Source organism: Armigeres subalbatus, chromosome 3 (assembly GCF_024139115.2).
Source record: "Armigeres subalbatus isolate Guangzhou_Male chromosome 3, GZ_Asu_2, whole genome shotgun sequence".
NCBI lineage: Eukaryota > Metazoa > Arthropoda > Insecta > Diptera > Culicidae > Armigeres > Armigeres subalbatus.
This window is the reverse complement of record NC_085141.1, coordinates 186868853-186892293: the sequence shown is the minus strand read 5'-3', so window position 1 is coordinate 186892293 and position 23441 is coordinate 186868853. Positions and strand designations below refer to the sequence as shown.

General features: G+C 41.6%; 2 protein-coding genes across 2 annotated transcripts; one reads left to right on the top strand and one right to left on the bottom strand.

The window, feature by feature from the left end:
* Positions 1-7359: 7359 nt before the first annotated feature.
* Positions 7360-9708, bottom strand: LOC134219939 (histone-lysine N-trimethyltransferase SMYD5). Its single transcript, XM_062698844.1, has 3 exons — positions 9517-9708; positions 9081-9457; positions 7360-8164 (listed from the first exon to the last, which is right to left on the bottom strand). Exons 1-3 carry the CDS (start codon positions 9583-9585, stop codon positions 7402-7404), a joined length of 1209 nt encoding a protein of 402 aa, XP_062554828.1. The 5' UTR covers positions 9586-9708; the 3' UTR covers positions 7360-7401.
* Positions 9709-19804: 10096 nt separating this feature from the next.
* Positions 19805-23182, top strand: LOC134226059 (chitobiosyldiphosphodolichol beta-mannosyltransferase). The gene is made up of 3 exons (XM_062706572.1): positions 19805-20495; positions 22236-22799; positions 22855-23182. The coding sequence occupies exons 1-3, from the start codon at positions 19942-19944 to the stop codon at positions 23069-23071; spliced, it is 1335 nt and encodes a 444-aa protein (XP_062562556.1). The 5' UTR covers positions 19805-19941; the 3' UTR covers positions 23072-23182.
* Positions 23183-23441: the final 259 nt, after the last annotated feature.

Below are 23441 nucleotides of genomic sequence, written 5' to 3'. Positions count from 1 at the left end.
ACTGCTGCACCTAAAGACCGCAGAGGCGGACACGTCGCAGTACGTGGAATAGCCGCAGAGGCGGTAGGCTCCTGGAAGCGACTGCTTAGCAGTGAATCAGAAAAGACAGAGGTCATATATCGGACAGAGGTCATTTGCTGAGAAATCATTGCCAGAGGGCGATCAAAGACAGGTATGGAAAAAAAATGATTAATGAAAATGCACAAAACTTATTGAATGTAATGGGATTTTTAGAAAACGCTTCGCGATGGAGAAGTGGGAAATCGCCCAGTTCAAATTCAAATTGTTCCCCCCCAATGCCGTGCGGAGTGAATGGATCAAGTACAAAAGGAATTTTGATTACATAATCGCAGCAACGGGAGAAACGGATCGCACGAGAATAAAACACATATTTTTAGCGAAAGCCGGGCCGGACCTGCAAGAAGTCTTTGCATCCATTCCCGGAGCAGATGTAGTGGAGGATCTGGAGGAAACAGTCGATCCATTCGGTGTTGCGATATCTAAGCTTGACGAATATTTTTCGCCGAAACAACACGAGACCTTTGAACGCAACATATTTTGGACATTAAAGCCAGAGACGGGAGAATCATTGGGGAAATTCATGCTTAGGTGTCAAGATCAAGCTGACTAAGTGCAAATTTGGTGACACTGGAGAAGAGAGCCGTGCAATTAGTGTAGTAGACAAGATAGTCCTATACGCACCAAATGAGCTCAAAGAGCAACTACTCCAGAAAGAAGTTTTGAGTCTCGACGACGTAACGAAAATGGTAAACTCGTACGAATCCGTAAAGCAGCAAGCGCAATCAATAAGTCTGCCAGGTACAAGCTTCTCTACCGAACCGGACTACGGATCTTCGTCGAATGTCAACAAGATTCAACAGCTATCACGAACCGAATGCACTCGATGTGGTCGGATTGGTCACATGGCGAACGATTTTAAATGCCCAGCACGATCCAGGGAATGTATCAAATGCAAACGTATTGGGCATTTTGCCGCACAATGTCGATCGATCCCGGCAACTAAGCGCAAACAGTTCTCTAAGGCTGAATCGAGATGGACGAATAAAAGGTTTAAACCGGAGCAAGTAAACAAGATTGACACCGATGGTGCCAAGGAAGAAACTACCTTCTTGTTCAGTATCAGCGACGGAGGCGAAACAATTCAGATCAAGCTTGGAGGAGTTGTATTGCAGGTACTGATAGATTCTGGGTGTAAGAAAAACATTGTCGATGAGCGCTCTTGGAACTACATCAAAGCGAACGGAGCGAAAATATGGAACCAAAGAAAGAATTGTGATGAAATATTTCTACCATACGGGGAAAATGCGAAACCGTTGACTCTTTTGGGAAGGTTCGATGCGACGGTTTCCATAGCCGACGGAGCGAAAATTTTAGAAGTGGTCTCTACATTCTATGTGGTCAAGGGTGGTCAGCAATGTTTATTAGGCCGCATCACAGCCACAGATTTGGGCGTGTTGTTTATCGGGTTGCCGAGCACTCACGGAATCAACGCAATCACTAATACCGGAGCTCATCCGTTCCCTAAAATTAAAGGTATTCAGGTAATGACATGAGTTAAGATTTTTTTTTCTATTCAATAAAATGTTCAAACGTGAGTGGCTTAACTCCGTTTCAGGTAAAAATACCAATCGATGAATCTGTTCCGCCTGTTTGCCAACAACCCTCCTATCGCGCTCATGGTAAAAATTGAAGATAAGATAAACTCTCTGCTTGCTAATGATATTATTGAGACAGTTGAAGGCGGCTGTCAGTGGGTCTCTCCGTTGGTAACCGTAGTGAAGGACAATGGGGATCTACGCTTATGCGTGGATATGCGCAGAGCGAATGCAGCAATCATTCGTGAACGACATATTATGCCAACGATAGAAGATTTTCTTCCAAGATTTACGTCTTCAAAGTGGTTTAGCCGGCTTGATGTAAAGGAGGCGTTCCATCAAGTGGAACTTGAGGCTGAAAGTCGTTACATAACCACATTCATAACACACATGGGCCTATTTCGCTACAAGCGTTTAATGTATGGTATCGCTTGTGCCCCGGAATTATTCCAGAGAATCCTTGAACAAATTTTGAGTCCGTTTAGCAAGAACGTGGTCAATTTTATAGATGACGTTCTTATTTTCGCCAACACTGAGGTGGAGCATGATGAAGTACTCAAAGCAGTGCTGTCGACACTGAATGAATATGGCATACTGCTGAATCAAACCAAGTGTGTATTCAAGGTTCCAGAGCTGGAATTCTTAGGACACGTCCTATCTGCAGATGGTATTCAACCGTCAAATAGTAAAATTGAATCCATTCAAAATTTTCGGGCACCAACTACCTCAGAAGAAATTCGCAGCTTTCTTGGTTTGGTAACTGTGTGAATTGACACACTCGGGGGTTTCATTTACATGGGGCAAAGAGCAGCAGGAATCGTTCGCTAAACGCAAAAAGAGGATTGTAAACGTAGAGAGCTTAAAATTTTTTGACAGTAAGTTGAGAACTAGGGTTATCGCCGGTGCTTCTCCGGTGTCTCGCGGAGCCGTTCTTATACAGTTCGAAGGTTCTACCGACATTGACCCCGTCCGATTGCTTACGCCAGTAAAAGTTTAACGACCACAGAAAAGCGTTATTGTCAGACGGAAAAGGAAGCTCTTGCGCTGGTCTGGGCAGTGGAGAGGTTTTCCGTCTATCTTATTGGACGCAGGTTTGAGCTTGAAACGGATCATAAACCACTGGAAGCGATTTTCAAGCCAACAGCTAGGCCATGTTCGAGAATTGAACGATGGGTACTAAGGCTGCAGGCGTTTACATTTGAGGTCAAGTATCGTAAAGGTACAAGCAATATAGCGGATCCACTATCACGATTGGTTGAAGAACATTCACCTGAAGAGTTTGACGCTGAGAGTAAATTTATGGTATTAGCAGTTATGGAATCAGCAGCAGTTGATATTCACCAACTCCAAAACTATCTGGCACGGACGTTACGCTAGAGGCGGTGAAACGCAGTCTTCAAACCGGAAACTGGGAAACTCAACTAGTTAAATCTTTCTCCCCTTTCAAGAACGAACTAGGACTTATAGGAGACTTAGTTGTTCGCGGGAATAAACTAGTTATACCTGATTGTCTGAAAACACGTATGCTGGAACTTGCACATGAAGGTCACCCGGGAGAATCGGTGATGAAACGACGACTGCGTGACCGGGTTTGGTGGCCTGGAATGGATCGAGATGCAGAGAAGCAGGTTAAATCGTGCGAAGGTTGTAGATTGGTGAGTCTACCAGCTAGGCCAGAGCCAATGATTCGTCGTGAGATGCCCTCCAAGCCATGGGTGGAGGTGGCCATAGATTTTCTCGGACCCATGCCATGTGGAACCTACTTGCTTGTTGTTATCGACTATTATAGTCGATACAAGGAAGTGGAAACAATGACAAGAATAACAGCAAAAGAAACTGTAGAAAGACTAGACAGAATATTCAGCCGCCTTGGATATCCACAATCAATTACATTGGACAACGCGAAGCAGTTCGTTGGCATAGAATTGGATGAATACAGCAAAATAAAAGGAATTATTCTCAGGCATTCAACCCCTATTGGCCGCAAGAAAACGGATTAGTAGAGCGCCAAAACCGGTCCCTGCTGAAACGCCTTCAGATCAGCAACGCACTCGGCAGAAACTGGCGGCAGGATCTTCGCGACTACTTGCTGATGTACTATACTACACCTCATTCAATCACCGGTAAAACCCCACTGAATTATTATACGGTAGAACGATTCGATCTAAAATACCTGCACTGGAAGACATCGAAAACGCACCCGTTGAGGAGACTGTACGTGACAGAGACAAGTTACTGAAGGCGAAAGAATAGCTGGAAGAAAACCTCAGACGTCGTGCTAGAAAAACGTCATTGTCAGAGGGAGATACTGATGATATGCAGGACCTATTGCCGGGCAACAAGTTATCAACGACATTCAACCCAAAAGGAGAGACTGTTCTTCCCCGCACAGGACCACGAGTAACCATCGAGGATCAAGCTACAGGCAAATCGTATGACCGGAACGTTGCTCATCTCAAAAAGGTGTCTGAGCCTGCAGCACAGACTGTTCCAAGTGAAGGATTCAGCTTTAATGAAGATAACCAGCCGCCGGTGCCTACCAATGACACCGATGACGAATTCTACGGATTTGACCTTGGAACGGATTACAGCGCGGGGTCTAAATCGGATCCATCAAAACGTCAGCGACGTGTAATCAAGAAGCCATCTAGATATGCAGATTAGCAACTATAACAATTTCATTGAAGAGGGGAGATGTGGTACCTGGGTGCGGGCCTGAGTATATGAGAAGGATGATTCAAATCGGGGAGATCATAGGATGGGGGCTGTCCATAAACCACGTAGACTGAAATTTCACATTTTCAAACCCCTCCCTCCCCCCTAGTAGACTTTCGTAGACTTTTCCGAAACCCCTCCCCCACCCCCTTGAAGTCTACGTAGACTTTTCCAAATTTTATAAAATATCATATGTGATTGGACAATCAAAATCTAAATCAAATTTAATCCTCTGTTAACTGCTCCGGAATCCAAATCTCCAAGTCTTAATTTCTTTTGAATTCGATTCCTCCTAGAAAACCGAAAATTTTTCAGAATTTCCGTGAAAAATTAGAATTATTTCCCGAGGTAATTTTAAGTTTAAATGGACATTCCGAAATATATCCCGTGGAATTTCGGAATGGCTTCCTACGTTCTTGCAGATATGGAGCAATTTCCTGAGAAATTAAAAAAAACAACTAAAAGAAGACTTTTCTGAATAATTTGCGGTGGAAATTATAGAGAATTTTCAGTTGAAATTTTGGTGCATTTCTCGTGAAAATTTGGAATAATTTTTCATGAAAATTACTAAGGCTTTCTTACCAAAATTGCAATTTTTTTTTGCGGAAACTCAAAGAGTTTTTGATGGGAAATTTAAATAATTTCTCGTGCAAATTTTCAACAGATTTCTTGAAAATTCCTAAGATTTTCCATCGATTATTCCAAAGCATTCGCATTAGTACTTCCGAAGAAATTTCCGTAAAATATACGAAGAGTTTCCCATGGACATTTCGTAGAATTTCGCTTATATATCAAAAGAATTCCTCGCTGGGAATTCCCAGAAAATCTTCAGTGAAGGGTTTCTCGCGGAAATTTTGCGGAATTCCCCGTTGAAGTGCGACATAATTTTCCGTGAAAATTCTAAAGAATCACTTGTAGTTTCCAAAGTAGCTCAGCAAAGAAGAATTTCCTGGGAATATCCATATAGCTTTAAGCCGTAGTTCAGACTATTACTTCAGTGAAATTCATTAGATTATCTTCATCAGAAAAGTCTGTTAAAATCCTAAAAAAAAACAATCGATCAAGTGAACTTGCTTCTGTATAAATTGTTTCAAAAAAAAATGAAAAGTCTACGTGGACTTTTGGTATACCCCCCTCTTCCCCCTCCGTAGACTAACGTAGACTTTTTCGAAACTCCTCCCCCCCCCCTCAATAGTCTACGTGGTTTATGGACAGCCCCATGTCATGAGGGTGAAAAGAACTATGTGAAATAGAAGTTTGAAATAAAGAATCTTGTTGAAAGCAGTTTAATTAATCTCGATTAATAAATCTAAAACTGGAAGTATCACAAAAAGTAAAACGTTACAAACATTATTTTGTGTCCGGACCATTATGGCCCGTTTACATATAGGCTAGTTCTAGCGGACAATGCACTGTCCGACAATACTAGCGCGAAATTAGCATAATGTAAACGCTTATTAGTGAGAACAATTCCTGTTTACATTGTGCTAATATCGCACTAGTATTGTCGGATAGTGCATTGTCCGCTAGAACTAGCTCATATGCAAACGGGCCATTAGTTCAATACTTGTCGAGAATAGACTGACTGTGTCTACTCTACTCGTTTATTTTGATTTTAAAGCTTCGAACGCGTTATATGTATATTACGCTATTATACCTCAGATCTAAGCTTTCATTCGCTGTCTCTGTCATTGGACATGGATTGGTATATATAATACCTGGGAGGGCTAATGCAATGCCCAATGCTTATTGGGGCTACTGAATGGATGGAGAAAAGTTTTGTTCGAAAAGTTAATGAGGGCTGCGCTGGCAGGGTTGTACAAAAGATGACAAGTGCAGATTCTACGAACGTTAATTAACTACATCAACTTTGTTAATTTACGAAAAGATGCAAATGTTCAAGCTCATTATTGTTTTCCCCTTGGACGTATTTTTAGAAACTGTTACAGTAATACTCTTAATTGTAAATTAGCTGACTAATAAACTTAATTTTGAACGAAATCGAAAAATCATAGTAGTAGGGTTAGGCGGGGCAAGATGGGTCACGGGGTAAGATGGGTCAGGGCCGTTTTTAAGCATCGTATACATTTTAATGTGGAGATTATGACTTTGTAGAAGGAATTATTTGGTTCTACTTTATTGTCACTCGATTTGATGATAAAATTTCATTTTGGTAGAGCATGACAAGGTAAATTATTTTTCAGCATTGTTTCTTATGCGAAACACATTTTCTATAAAACGTGTAATCTCGTCGAGTAATACAAAATTAAAACATTTTTAGTAATATAGTGAAAGTATTATAAGTAATGTAGGCGATGTTGTACTAACTGCATTGAAATACATAAATTTGATCGAAAATTAGACATTCTAACACGAACTTGCAAATGGGGCAAGATGGGTCAGCACATACTAAAGGACATAGTTCGTATTCAAAACATATATTTCATTGCTGATGTAATCATTTTAAGGTTACTTTTGAGCATAATGATGTTGATTTGTTAATTAAAAATGTATATTTTTTGTCTTTAAAAAAGCAATGCTCGGACGGCTTGTTTTCATAAGAAATTACAGACATTTTTAAATGTAGTACCAATTCTTAATCCGAGGCTTTAAAATCCTTTTTTATTCAATGACATCATTGGCATTAAACTCATCTATCTGTGTGTAATTTAATATTGTGAATGATGACCCATCTTGCCCCGCTGTTTGACCCATCTTGCCCCGGCATTTTTTGATTGACAGAAAAATAGACCTCTACTTTAATGACTCAAAATGAAATAAAAAGTAGAATTTTTGTTATTTCGTATCGCTGGCTTACAGATTATGAGCTATTCTTATAGATCCACGTTGAAAAGCTACATTAAAATGTTTCTATTTTGAGCCATTGAGAGTTCGCCTTAGGTGACCCATCTTGCCCCATCCTACCCTACTTACCCCGTGACACGTCACGTAATGGTTTCTATCCTAATTGTTACCAATAATGTTCTTTTTTGTTCCACTACAGTATAAAGCTTTTTTCTTCATCAAATTGATTTTCGGTAAATGATAATATATTTTTACCAATCCAACATTAATCAGAATCACTGTCCATCACATCGTCGTCGTCTTCCTCATCATCCGAAGTTTCGTCCGGATCGTTAACTTGCGTTTCGCATTTTTCGCACTGACATTGAAACAAATAGTTCTCGCTGAGCATTTTCTGCCGCGAATGACGCGAACGTTCCAGCGCACATTCATCCAAATAAGAAATACATATCTCCTCACCTACCTTGATGTCTTTAGTGGCCGTCAAAGCCAGCACGTTGTTGGAACGCGGAAACCGGCACTCAGCGTTCGGCGCGCAACTATGATTTACCTTGCTCTGGTAACTATACAAGGCTGAACCTTCGTTGTTCAAGAAGGTTCCTACCACCTCGTCCAATTTGTTGTACAGATTGTCGATCAGTACGTCCACGGATTCACGTTGATTGTCTGGCAAGTCCAGCTCTGAGACGTTGCGTACCCAATCTGCAAACGAGCTTGTTCCGATACCCTGACCATTGGTGCCTATTAAGGCCAACAATGATCGGAATCCGCTCATTGTAAGCCATTGCAAGCGATCATCTGTACTCGGATCAAAAGCTCTTCTAATTAGCTCATACAGCTCGTCAATTTGCTGGCTGAAATTCTCGCCCAGCATTTTATGGAAAATCATTAAATCTTCGTTCATTGTCTGACTGACGAAGTCATCAAATTTCGCACGCAAGCCTGTGATATTGTTGCTCTGTTTAAACATGCCGATGATTTTTATCACCAACTGAATACTGGACGTTTCTGGAGGATAGTGCATTTTCCTGAAATGAGAGATATTTGATAGGTGCAGTTGCAATCGATAATAAGGCATGACAATATGTTGAACTATGTAGCTGTTGGACTTCAATATTTCACTTTGATCAATTCATTCCATCAGTGCCAACTATTGCATAAATCGCTCTCAATTGATTAGTAACGGCAATACATAACAAGCATCTCAATAGATCAATCGATTTTTCCTTGTGGTTACATATTACCACAATTCTGCTTTTCTACGCAGAACTATTTCAAAATAATATAAATCCAGGCAAGCATGATACAATTATTTATAATATAAGCATAATGTAAAGAGTAAAATTGGCCGGGGTTCAGCCAAATCGCACCAAGCGCCAACGAAAAATGACAAATTTTCTTGCACATATTTTCACGTAGCGGATCCAATTGATCACAAACCAAACCGTATCGGATATCCTTCCACTTTATAACTGAGGATATCTAGCAACACATGTACGAATGAATTGATATAAATTCATTTCCGTTTTCATTCTACGAACAAAATATCACAAGTCAGTCAAAAAGCGCTTGGTGCGGTTTCGCTGAACCCCGACCAATTTATTTTCCTTTAAAAAGCCATGAAGAGGTCATATCAAAAACAATCGAGGAAATACAATTCGACCTATTCAAAGTAAGTGATTCGTAAAAAAACTAAAATGTTACGAGCTTTCAATTTCCCTGTAATTATTGTTGGAATTGTAATCTAATCTGTTATTTATTAATCGTACGTAAGCCCGCCAGTTTTTTCTTAGCATCAGTTTGAGGAAGAAAAACTAGTTTTTTTTTGTAGCGCCATTAACACCACTGCGATACTAGTTCAGCAAAGTTAACATTGTAAAACTAATCGAACTACAATCAATGATAAAGCTTATCGCTTAGTAAATACAATAATGCAGAACTTACTTCCAAAACTCAACAAGTACATTAACAGGATGCTGCAAGTTGCCCTTTTCAGCTCCCAGACACAGCGCCCCGTGGTACAGTTTGACGGCAGTCTGCAAACAATCATCACTGCAATAAACTTCCCTACAATCCGGACATTTACTATGGCCACCGAGTTGTTCCTGTATAGGACAGCATTCCGCGTACGGCAGGCTTATACCGTAGTCGTTTGTAAGCCGCCTAACATTGGTTTCTGCCGTTTCCAGTGGCTTCAGACAGTACTCGCAGGCCAAATAACCGTAGGTATAGTTCCATAAAAACTGCGCTGATACCAAGGGAATCTCCTCGAGCATGACGGTTCCCTCTTTAATCGGTGCTGTGGCGTACAGTCCTCGCCCCTGATTAAAGCAAAATTTATGCTGAAACTAAATGCGATTAAACATTGATGACTACTTACTTTTTGAGAAGTGGTTCGCACTTCCACGACAGACATCTTCTCAGGGCTATCGGAATTCAAGTCCTCCATAAAAAACTGAAATCCGCAAATCAAGAAGCACTTTCTCGCCCTTCTTCACGTGCTTTTTAGAAATGGAAGCCGAAAGTTGTTTATTTTTTTTTGTGTTCACCAATGACACATCCCCATAAAACATCCCACCGACTTTTCCCCCGACGTTGTAGTTAGTTTTCGTCGGTTGGATCGGCCAGGATCGGCCTACTTTGCATTGCATTCGACTAATCGGTTGTTTGTTGCATAGACGCTTATCGAAGACCACTTTATCAAGAAGACTGGCAGCTCTGGCATTTTTCCATACAAGCGACCAACTTCATTGCCGGCAGAGCCTCTTCTGAGTTGAAGTGGTAGCTTCTAGTAAAGGTGCGGAGGAAGTCGATGTCTGCTAGTGTTAGTTAACTGTCAACAAATAACTTTTAGGGTAAATTTTTTCCACAGTAGGGACGAGTAGAGTTCTACTCTAAATTGCTTCGACATTGACAGATACAATACTTGCGATCTCTCTCGCAATATGTCAAAAATTTTGTCATGAAGCGTGAATACAAACTATTTTCGCAAATCGCCAGTACCAATCAATTTAAATTGGTCATCCACGATAATGCCCTTCAGATAATTGCCTAGCTTCTGGCTTTTAGTCAACCAGCACCACGAACCCTCGCCGCTTGGTTCAGCGGGTTACAAAATTTCCCTTTAATGTTTATTTTGCTGATGGTCTACCAATACAAGCAAACGTCGATAAACCCCGCACCTTTATTATTTGCAATGGAATATAGCTGTCAACCCACAAAACAAACCACACGGAATCACAAATCAGCTCAGTTTTGTACAGGCAGAAAAATTTCTCGTAAATCTGAGTTTGAAACAAAAAGAGTTTTTCGTGGCAATTCAGAAAAAACACAAGGAACAAATTCGGAATTATTATTTGTATGAACATCTCGCATGGGCAGTTCCTTAGTACTTAAAACCAATCAAGAGAGAGAGTCACAAAACTATCTGGGTGTAAATTGAGGTTGTTTACTTAGTTTTATATGCTTTAAACATATTTCTTTGGGGTCTTATTTGCGTTCTTATCTGTTTGTCTACAAAATAAAGTGTTGTGATTAAAAAAACGAATTTGAACCTATTGGAACCTTTGAAACATCAAAAACTGAAAAGCGATAAAATGATTTTTTTGCCTAGAAAAATTATTAATCTGTCTAAATTCTGGCTTGTTCCGAGGTAACATAATCTAGCTAGTGAACCAACATTCTGAATATTTTTCGTTCTTTCTATATATTAACATCTATTTTTGTTATCTATTATCTGAATTTTCTCAATAAATTATTGGTTGGTTGGTAATGGCTGGTTTCCTACTCGCCGCTGCCAGCATCCAGGCGCTAACGTATATGTGCAAACAGCCAGCATGAGTTAACCACCGGATATTTGTATGGGGAAAAACATCTAACGCGGGTTATCTCAAAGTTAGGAACTTTTCAAGTAAAACTATTTGGTACTAGTTATGTACACGCCCGTTTCAAATCACTCAGAGACAGAGTGAAATTGTATTGACATCTCTTTTTTTTGACGGAAATCTTACTCATTTTTCGTAAAAAAAGTTCCACTTGTCAAATTTTAACTAAAAGTTAAACGAATCGGTAGAATGGTTCACAGCCTAAGCCTACCACATATTTTTTTGTTGAAGGTGCTTTATTTTGAACCTTAGATTATTATTATTTATTTATTCAGACTAAGGCCGAAGTGGCCTGTGCGGTATATAAGAGTCTTCTCCATTCGGCTCGGTCCATGGTTACACGTCGCCAACCAGGGTCCGCAAGTCATCTTCCACCTGATCGATCCACCTTGCCCGCTGCGCACCTCGCCTTCTTGTGCCCGTCGGATCGTTGTCGAGAACCATTTTCACCGGGTTACTGTCCGACATTCTGGCTACGTGGCCGGCCCATCGCAGTCGTCCGATTTTCGCGGTGTGAACGATGGATGGTTCTCCCAACAGCTGATGCAATTCGTGGTTCATTCGCCTCCTCCACGTACCGTCCGCCATCTGCACCCCACCATAGATGGTACGCAGCACTTTCCTTTCGAAAACTCCAAGTGCGCGTTGGTCCTCCACGAGCATCGTCCAGGTCTCGTGTCCGTAGAGGACTACCGGTCTAATTAGCGTTTTGTAGATTGTCAGTTTGGTACGGCGGCGAACTCTATTCGATCGGAGCGTCTTGCGGAGTCCAAAGTACGTACGATTTCCAGCCACTATGCGTCTCCGAATTTCTCTGCTGGTGTCATTTTCGGCAGTCACCAGTGAGCCCAAGTACACAAATTCTTCTACCACCTCGATTTCGTCACCACCGATGCAAACTCGCGGTGGGTGGCTCACATTGTCTTCTCTTGAGCCTCTTCCTATCATGTACTTCGTCTTCGACGTGTTGATGACTAGTCCGATCCGCTTAGCTTCCCTCTTCAGTCTGATGTAGGCTTCCTCCATCTTCTCAAAGTTACGTGCCATAATATCTATGTCGTCGGCGAAACCAAATAGCTGGACGGACGTATTGAAAATTGTACCACTCGTGTTAATCCCTGCTCTTCGTATTACACCTTCCAAAGCGATGTTGAATAGCAAACACGAAAGACCATCACCTTGCCGTAACCCACTGCGGGTTTCGAAGGGACTCGAGAATGCCCCTGAAACTCGAACTACGCACATCACCCGATCCATCGTCGCTTTGATCAACCGTGTCAGTTTATCCGGAAAGCCGTGTTCGTGCATTAGCTGCCATAGCTGGTCCCGATCGATTGTATCATATGCGGCTTTGAAGTCGATGAATAGATGATGTGTGGGCACGTTGTATTCGCGGCATTTCTGCAGTACTTGGCGAATGGCAAACACCTGGTCCGTGCTGGAGCTTTCGCCCATAAAACCCGCCTGGTACTGCCCCACGAACTCCCTTGCAGTTGATGCTAGTCGACGGCATAAAATTTGGGAGAGTACCTTGTAGGCGGCGTTCAGCAATGTGATTGCGCGGTAGTTGCTACAATCCAGCTTATCGGCCTTTTTGGAGATGACACACGACACCTTCCATCCACTCCTGCGGCAAAACTTCCTCCTCCCAAATCTTGGTAATGACCCAGTGCAGCGCTCTAGCCAGTGCCTCACCACCGTGTTTAAATAGCTCTCCTGGTAGTTGGTCAACCCCAGGGGCTTTGTTATTCTTGAGCCGGCCAATCTCCTCCTGGATTTCCTGGAGATCCGGAGCCGGTAGAATTATGTCCTGCGCGCGTTCTCCCAGGTCCATCACCATACCGCCATCTTCGTCTGCCACATCGCCATTCAGGTGTTCTTCGTAGTGCTACCGCCACCTTTGGATCACCTCACGCTCGTTCGTAAGAAGGTTCCCGTTTATGTCCTTACACATATCGGGCTGTGGCACGTGGCCCTTACGTGAACGGTTTAACTTCTCATAGAACTTTCGTGTGTTATTAGCGCGGTACAGTTGCTCCGTTTCTTCACGGTCTCGATCTTCCTGCTGGCGCTTTTTCCTCCGGAAAATCGAGTTTTGTCTGTTCCGCGCCTGTTTATATCGTGCCTCGTTCGCCCTCGTGCGGTGTTGCAGCAATCTCGCCCATGCTGCATTCTTCTCTTCCACTAACTGCTCACATTCGCCGTCATACCAGTCGTTTCTCTGATCCGGGGCACCGTGCCAAGTGCAGCGGTTGTGGTGCTACCAATGGCGGATCGAATATCTCTCCAGCCATCTTCAAGAGATGCTGCGCCTAGCTGCTCTTCCGTTGGAAGTGCCACTTCCAGCTGCGGCGCGTATTCTTGGGCTAGTCTACCGTCTTGTAGCCGCCCAATGTTAAGCCGCGGCGTCCGACTTCGACGCGTGTTGTACACCGTCGAGAGTTTTGAGCGCAGGCATACTGCAACGAGGTAGTGGTCGGATTCAATATTCGCACTGCGGTAAGTGCGGACGTTCGTGATGTCGGAGAAGAATTTACCGTCTATTAGAACGTGGTCGATTTGGTTTTCCGTTTCTTGGTTAGGTGATCTCTATGTGGCCTTGTGGATATTTTTGCGGGGAAAGAAGGTGCTTCGGACTACCATTCCGCGGGAGGCTGCGAAGTTTATGCATCGTTGGCCGTTGTCATTCGATACGGTGTGCAGACTATCCGGTCCGATGACCGGTCTATACATTTCCTCCCTTCCTACCTGTGCGTTCATGTCACCGATGACGATTTTAACGTCCCGCAGTGGGCATCCATCGTATGTCTGCTCCAGCTGTGCGTAAAACGCTTCTTTCTCGTCGTCGGGTCTCCCTTCGTATGGGCAGTGCACGTTGATGATGCTATAGTTGAAGAAACGGCCTTTAATCCTCAGCTTGCACATCCTTGCGTTGATTGGCTGCCACCCAATCACGCGTTGGCGCATCTTACCCAGCACTATGAAGCCGGTTTCCAGCTCGTTGGTGGTGCCACAGCTTTGGTAGAAGGTAGCCGCTCGATGCCCGCTTTTCCACACTTTCTGTCCTGTCCAGCAAATCTCCTGCAGCGCCACGACGTCGAAGTTGCGGGGATGTAATTCATCGTAGATCATCCTGTCGCAACCTGAACCTTAGATGCCTTTCGCAATACTGATTTCAGAAAGTTAACTCCTAGTTGTGCCACTGGAAGCACGCACAAGATGGGTGATTCATTTTCTACTATGTCTAGGATAGTATAACCTTTTCAAACTTTTGGCTTTTTAGGCAAGGTCATAATAAAAATAAGAAAAATCTAAAGAGTAAATTGTTCAATCATATCAAAAACACTGTCTGCAGTCGAGATGTGAAGGAAATCAACAGGTCCGTACAGAAATTAACATAGAGTGTGGCACTTTCATCAATTCAAGACCAAATTTCAAATATTATTCGGCTTAAAGTTATGCTGATCTCATAAAATTGAAATACGTTTAATCTCAGTGTACTTCTCGAGAGTTTTTTCGAAGCATAATTTAAATGTGGTTTTCATATATTTTGATTGAACGTGTAACTGACAGTGTCAACTCACTCACACAAACAAACATAGTACCACCTCGGCTCACCGACAGCGCTGCTAACAGTGTCGCCCGATTTCAGACTGTGTTGCCAGTCTTCTTGATAATGTGGTCTTCGCGCTTATCCAGCTTTCCACGCTCGGTAATGGCGGCTTGTCGGTGTGTAAAAATCAATCGGTCACTGTACTTTTTGACACTAGCTGGAGGAAAATTCACTAGCGAAAAGGCCTTTTTTCCCTTCCCCTCACCCAGGAACGCTAGTGAGCTTTCCTCCAGCTAGTGTCAAACGGTACAGTGACCGATTGATGTTTACCCACCAACAAGCCGCCATTACCGAGCGTGGAAAGCTGGATATGGAAGCTTTACGGGGCGTTTAGCAATAAGCCATTTTATAGAAAGCTCAAATGACAGGAGACCAAATACTAATATTTACATTTTACAAGGAACATTTCAAGACAAAATTTTCAAAACGACTTATCTGCTTTTGTAAACAAAGATTCAAACGACGATTTGACGAATCTGATAGCTCTCCCACGCAAACCAACACCATCAATAGGTGGATGAAGGATTCCGCTACCTGTTGATGGTGTTGGTTTGCGTGGGAAAACTATCAGATTCGTCAAATCGTCGTTTGAATCTTTGTTTACAAAAGCAGATAAGTCGTTTTGAAAATTTTGGCTTGAAATGATGATGATGATGACGAAATGATGATGGTTTACATGCAAATTAACCAAAACAAAGACCGAGCCCTCCACTCAAAATTTCGATCAGTTGTTCGAATCTGTCTCATAAAATGGCTTATTAATCGATACAATTTAAGGATTAATTTAATTTAAAGGACTTTTCTCGCGTAACATGGAAAATGGACGTATGATTTTCAATCAAACGCCTTATGAAAATTTGGCACAAGGAATCGGTATGAATTTCAATATGTGCCTTATGAATGGTGATTTTCATTTAAAAGAAAAACAATGAAGTGCGGCAGACTGGGTTCGAACCATGGACGTCGGGGTCGGGAGGCCGGTATGTAGACCACACGCCCATCGACGCTTGATTACTCGGGAAGGTAACTGCGTATAAGAAGCACTGTTGGTGGAATAATCAGTCGAAGATTCATAAGGGCCCATTCACAAATTACATAACGCTTTTGGGGGTGGGAGGGTGTCTGTCCGAGCGTTACGGCCCATACAAATTTTAGAACCATTCCATACAAAAAACGTTACGAGGGAGTGGGTGGGGGTTAAAAATGGTCAATTTTAGCGTTATGTAATTTGTGAATGAACCCTAAGGCGCTAGTTATGAATTTCGATAGTCTAGTTCGCTGAGTGTATGATAACGGCTTATAAACCAAAACCATGATTTTTGATTTTCTGGCATGAACGATTGCTTTGTAAATTATTCTTCATGCTATAGCTATCCAGCTTTCCACGCTCGGTAATGGCGGCTTGTTGGTGTGTAAACATCAATCGGTCACTGTACCGTTTGACACTAGCTGGAGGAAAGCTCACTAGCGTTCCTGGGTGAGGGGAAGGGAAAAAAGGCCTTTTCGCCAGTGAATTTTCCTCCAGCTAGTGTCAAAAAGTACAGTGACCGATTGATTTTTACACACCGACAAGCCGCCATTACCGAGCGTGGAAAGCTGGATAGATACTAAGGCTATCCAGCTTTCCACGCTCGGTAATGGCGGCTTGTCGGTGTTTGAAAATCAATCGGTCACTGTACTTTTTGACACTAGCTGGAAGAAAACTCACTGGCGAAAAGGCCTTTTTTCCCTTCCCCCACCCAGGAACGCCAGTGAGCTTTCCTCTAGCTAGTGTCAAAAAGTACAGTGACCGATTGATGTTTACACACCAACAAGCCGCCATTACCGAGCGTGGAAAGCTGGATAACTATAGTTAAAACTCCGTACTTGATATCTCTTAAGAAACACATTAATTGCTATTTTGAGTGAACGTCTCATGAACCATTTGCATCGTTGTGGTTTTTAAGTCCTTTAAGGCTACCTTACACCTCGGGAAAATTTTCCGCCGGATTTTGAACCCCGTGCATTTTAAATGGGGCCGGGATTTTGATTTTCCGTGCCCAAATCCCGAAAACATCGCATATGCAAAAATGCATGGGGAAAAAATCCGCGGACCAAATTCCCGAGGTGTAAGGTGGCCTTTATTGGCGCCCTTAACTACCATGCGGAATGTTTGCTTTGGTTTTTAGGCCGTTCACTTTATATTGTTTATTTAGAAAAATTAGCTTCAAGTTATTTTAAAATGTATATTCTTACTAGGTTTTCGATATATCGCATAGCAGAACTGCTCTGGCTAACAAATCTAAACAAATCCGATGGTATTAGTAGCTTTGAGCAAACGGCTTAAAACCATCAGACGTGTTGCCGGTGATGCGAGTAAACGGCGCTATTTTTGTTTTAGCTGAAATTTTGTAGATTTCGAATGGTTTTTATTTATTTATTTATTTATTGTGTGATTTCATCAACAGACTACAATTAGCCCTAATGATGTATGTAAATACTAATTAATACTAAAAAACGCACATAGTCAAAAAAATATAACATAGTAGCATTGTCAAGATAAAAAAATTAAAACAAATAAAATGCAGCCTTATCACATACAATCAACGAAAAAATTCAGAAAATCTACGACGAAGAACATTCCGCGTCAAGTTGAAGTCGAACATGGAAGAAACTCTATTAAACGTTCTCTGGAGGCCGTACTCCGTAGATTGCAGTTTCTGCACCGTAGTTAGTGCGACGAAAGGGGAGCCTCAGCATCGAATTGTTCCGTAGCGGTCTTGGTTGAACGTTCATGTTCACTTGTTGTAAAATTCTTTCGCAATCTATTCTTCCTTGAAGTACATCAGCTACACATAGGGCTCTGCCCACATCCCGGCGGATACGCAGTGGCTCTAAAGCAATCAAGCGACAGCGCTCTTCGTAACTAGGAAGATGCAGCGGGTCTCTCCAGTTTAGTCTTCGAAGCGAAAACCGCAGGAAACGCCGTTGAATAGATTCAATACGTTCTACGCCGTTGTTGTAATACGGGCTCCATATACTGACGAACAATACTCTAGTGTAGAGCGCACCAAAGAACAGTACAGCGATTTCAGACAATAGACGTTCGTAAAATTTTTCACCGTTTTCATGACAAAGCCCAGGGTTCTAGACGCTTTGTCGACAACGTATGAAAGGTGGTGTGAAAATGTCAGTTTTGAGTCTAAAACCACACCCAAATCCTTCACGTGATTCACTCGTTCGAGTGTAGTTCCCAGCAAATGGTAATTGAAGATAATCGGCTCTTTTTTGCGTGAAAATGTGATAACGGAACATTTTGTCGGATTAACAACCATCCGGTTCGTAGTGCACCAATCAGCGAAAGCATTGATTTGACCTTGGAGAGTATGGCAATCAGTAACCGAGCAGATACGTAGGAATATCTTGAGATCATCGGCAAATGATAATCGTGGACCCTTAACAGCGTGATGGACATCATTGAAGTACATGATAAAAATCAGCGGTCCTAAATGGCTGCCTTGTGGTATACCCGACGTTGCACGAAAGTACGTTGATCGGTTGTCGCCTAATGCGACCGTTAATTGGCGGTCAGTAAGATACGAGCGAAACCATTTCAAAAGATCCCCACCGATACCTAATCGGTCCAGTTTTGCGATCGCGATGTCATGATTCAGTTTTTCATTTAATCTTGATCTGCTGTTATAATATAACCATTTACGTAAAGTATTGACGTGGTTTTGACAATGAAATGAGTTTCTACTTCAATAAATGAATTAAATTAGTCATAGAAAATTTGAACCTCATTTTTCTCGGTTCAGCTTTGTTGGTTTTTCGGCCCTAATCATATGTTGCTTGAGATTTAACTATATAAAATCGAAAACAAAACCGAAAAAGTGCTGCACGTGTGAACCGGTCTGAAAAAGTCATCTGCTGGTTGTTCAAAATCGGGCCAATCTTGAAAAAATAGCACTTTTTCGATTTTTGTTTAAAATTTAAAAAAATACTTAGGGTCTGTCTCAATTGGATAATTAAACTGAAATTAAACTTAAAAGTGACATTTCAATAATTATCAAATAACCCTGCTCGCAGAGCAAGATTACTTTTGACAGATATCGAATCATTTTCCATCGATGTCCTATTGGAATTGCTGGGTAGCACCAGCCATTCTTATAACGGGGTGATTTTTTAATTCTCGAACTGTCACTTTTAAGTTTAATTCTCCAAATGAGACAGAGCCTTAGAGGCGTAAAAAAATATGGGTTCTTTGGAAAAGTTGACCGAAGAATTGATTGAGCGAATACAATTTTTTGACAGGGAAGATCAATTTCCGTTTCGAGTTAAGGATAAGTATCGAAAAATGGGCGATACATTTTGCGCACACACATACATACACACATACTTGCCATCGTACCACAGAGAAATGCAACTTATGTGATAGATATTCTCTTTTTATTGCCGATTTCACCAATTTGAAGAGTTATGTGTAGATTGTGATTTGCCCGCTTCTTTTTCTCACACGCACTCTCATTTCGAGTTGATCGATTTTTGTTACTGAAATTTACCCAATTATAACCCATTACTCGTGAGTCACATGTAAGCGTGTACACTAAATCGATTCCCGCCATGATTTGACGTCTGTTTGTTTTCAGATTGAGCACTCACACACAAATATTATACACGGAAAATCAAGCTTTTTTGAGTGTATTGAGTGTGAGAAAAGATAACTGTGAGAAAAAAATCTCGCAAAACTCTTATAAAGTGCAAAAAGCGCAATAACTAATTTTAATAATTATATTTTGTGGAATAATCACAACTGCTTCATATGTAAACAATACACTAAACAAATGTAAACTATGAACTATTATCCCGATTAAACCGGTTATATAAACATTACTTGATCCATCGATTGATACGTCGATCTAAATAATGTTTAGTTCATATAAATTATTTGGTCGGTACCAAATTTAGTTGACCTTCATGATGGTTGATTTTCACTACATCCGATTACGTCGGTGATTAACAGTTGGTTTTGTCGACACCTTGATTGGCACTCGATTTCGTCGGAGATAAAAATAGTTGTTTTCCTCGGCACCCGACTTCGTCGGTGTATCAGGAAATTTTCCATATATAATGTTTTATAGCGCACAAGCTATATATTTATGACTCGCTTTTGAATAGATTCACATGAGAGTGTGAAGTGAATATGTCAAACAAACCCGTAAAAACCTGATGGCCGAAACTTTCAAAAAATTGTATTTATAAACATGAAGTAATAAGCTAACTATTTTTAATAAAACATAGGTTTGTTTTAACTATTTAATCGCGAGTGATGAAAAGTGCGGCAGCAAACATAGACCATGCTTGCGTGGTTGTACTGGGAGACATCGGTCGTAGTCCCCGGATGCAGTACCACGTAAAAAGCCTTGCTGACGCGCACTACTTCGTTGACCTGGTTGGATACGTGGAATCCAAACCGCTGGAAGATTTGACGTCAAATCCTAACGTGCGGATCCATTCGTTGAGCCCCTTCCCGGAGCTGCATCTACCTGGCTTAGCAAAGTACGCCTTCAAATCATGCTGGCAAGCGCTGACCCTGCTGATGGTGCTGGTTAGCATCCGGAAGCCGAAGTTCGTTCTGTGCCAGAATCCTCCTGCTATTCCGACAATTGTTGTGGTTTATATCTACTGCTTTTTTGCCCGTTCCAAAATGATTATCGATTGGCACAACTACACGCACACGATTTTGGCCATTGCATCATCGCCGAAGAGTCCGGTGGTCAGATTGGCCAAGGCCATCGAATCTAGGTTTGGACGAAACAGCTTCACCAATCTCTGTGTGACCAGAGCGATGCAACAGGATCTCTGGGAAAACTGGAATATAAGGTAAGGTAATTCAACAGCTTCATTGCATTTTTAACATGAAATTATATTTGTTTTATACAAGATATCAAACACTTTAGAGATAGATTTCCGGTCCTTTATAAGGTTTGCTAATATGTACATAAATTGTAATTGCAATAGTAAATATAAGAATAATATTGAGCATGATTAGGGTATAAACTGTGGTAGGGGGCTGGACATCCACGTGTCATGGAAAACGTTGTAACATTGGGGACCTAAACCACTTTACGTGAATCCACATTACCGAAGCACTTCGATGGCTTGAAGTCAATTGGAAGTGGAAAACAATCAGATTTTGTTTATAACAATTACCGTGACCTGCCCTAATTCCGCGCATTGCCTAATACCGTGGATTTTATCCAAATTGATGAATATAAAGGTACTGTTAGTAAGTTATTATTGTGGGTATTTGTGATGCAAATTAGGCGCTGAAACATAAATGTAAAAATGTATGGCTCGACCAGCTAAAAGTAAAATTTTCATCCGCTTAGCAAAACGCTTAAAATTATGGTTATATTTCCAAGTCTTGTAACATAATTTTTTAATGATATTTACTTCTAATATCTCATTGAGCAAATTTTTACAGCTATAAAATATAAGCTGGGTACTAATTAAATGGTATTTAAAATTCTTTGTTTTTGCACTTTTATTGATCAAAACAATTGTTGCGGTATTAGGCCAGTAGTGCCTAATACCGTGAAGTTGACACTCAGAAAAATAAAACGTAACAATCACATTGAACCTGGGAGAACGCGCGCAGGACATAATTTTACCGGCTTCGCATCTCCAGGAAATCCAGGGGGAGATTGGCTGGTTGAAGAACAACAAGCCCCTGAGGTTGACCGAATACCAGGAGAGCTATTTAAACACGGTGGTGAGGCACTGGATAGAGCACTACACTGGGTCATTACCAAGATTTGGGAGGAGGAAGTTTTTCCGTAGGGGGGATGGAAGGTGTCGTGTGTCCCATCTACAAAAAGGGTGACAAGCTGGATTGTAGCAACTACCGCGCAATCACATTGCTGAACGCCGCCTACAAGGTACTCTCCCAAATGTTATGCCGTCGACTAGCACTTATTGCAAGATAGTTCGTGGGGCAGTATAGGTGTTCGACATTCGCCAAGTACAGCAAAAATGATTTGCGGACCTTCCGTAGATTGCGTTGTTGGCGACGTGTAGCTGGACCGAGCCAAATGGAATACCGCACAGGCCATTTCGGCCTTAGTCTGAATAAATAAATAAATTCAACGTTGGCTATCTTCATATTAGAATTTTATTCAAAATCAAAAACACATTGTATTGTTTTTCTAAGTACTTTAAATACCAGTTCTCGTTGGTGGTGAGTACCGGTATTTTCGGTACAAGAAATCGCCGGTACTCCGGTACTATTGGTAGCACAACACTAAACTGCTGCCAGTAGTTCAAACCATGGTTCGAATTTAGTTCAAACCATGATTTGTGTAATTTAACCATGGTACGAATTAAAGTTTTATAATGATTAGGTTTTTTCAATGAAATCCAGCATAAATATGTGAATTTTATTTCTCGCAAATTAAAGTGACAATAAACAACATTGTTTGATGCTTGTTATGATTAATTTTTTTTTATGATGCCGATAAACGGCATTGACCCATCTTACCTAGTGACATATCGGTCCAAACTCACCTCACCTAAATCATCTCGAAATCGTATTAATAGCTTTTTTTTCTAACACGTTTTCAGTGCCGTCGTTCTGTACGATCGTCCACCGTTACAATTTCATCCAAACACAATTGAAGAAAAGCATGAACTGTTTATGGATCTGGCCAAAATTATTCCGCAATTCGCCAGTGCCGAGCACGATTTGAGCGATGTACATGTGCATGAATCATCTGTATTCACATACAAGCTAACGAATGGTGCAGTGAAGTATCACCAAGAACGACCGGCATTGCTAATATCGAGCACTAGCTGGACACCGGATGAAGACTTTGGAATCCTTCTGGCTGCTTTGGATGCCTACGACACAAAAGCATCCCAAGATCCTATTCATTATCCACGTCTGCTTTGCGTTATTACCGGCAAAGGACCCCTAAAGAATCATTACCAGGCGCTGATCAAAGAAAGACCTTGGCAAAAGGTGTCGGTCATAACCCCATGGCTTGAGAATGACGATTATCCCAGATTACTTGCTGCTGGAGACCTCGGTGTCTGTCTCCACTACAGCTCCAGTGGCCTGGATCTTCCCATGAAAGTGGTTGATATGTTCGGTTGTGGACTACCGGTCTGTGCCATGAAATTTAAATGGTAATATTCTGTTCTTACGATTATCTTTCTATATAACGAATTACTCTTTTTCTAGCATCGGTGAATTGGTGTTGCATGGTCAGAATGGTTTCGTTTTTGGATCGGCTGATGAATTGACCAGTCAACTATGTGACTGGTTCCAGGACTTCCCGATGAATGTGGCCTTAACAAACCAAAAGGAAAGAATTCAACAAAAGTTAAAAGAGTTCCAGCAACTACGTTGGACGGAGAATTGGGACCTAAAAGTCAAACCGCTGCTGGAACGGTTGTAATTTTCCAGAGAAGTACCGTAAATACCGTAAAATTGTAGTGTTTATTAAGACAATTATGTATAAGTTGTAATATTCCACTTCAAGAGAAAATGAGAGCTTTATTAACTATTATTTGAAACGATTTTGCATTATTGTCCGATCAACCATTTCTAGATCAACTAGTCACTTATTACGATGTATTGAATAATTTAATCTGACCATTGGATGGACACTCATCTATGCAAAAATCAGTTGGTAATTGCTTCTCACGCGTGGCAGACGTTTTTCCACACAGTCGTTCTTGTGACGAATCCACTCGGCGAAAACGTCGCATAGAAAGAACACGCTGGTTGTGGACTCTAGTGTTCTCCCAAAACGACTCCCTTTGAGC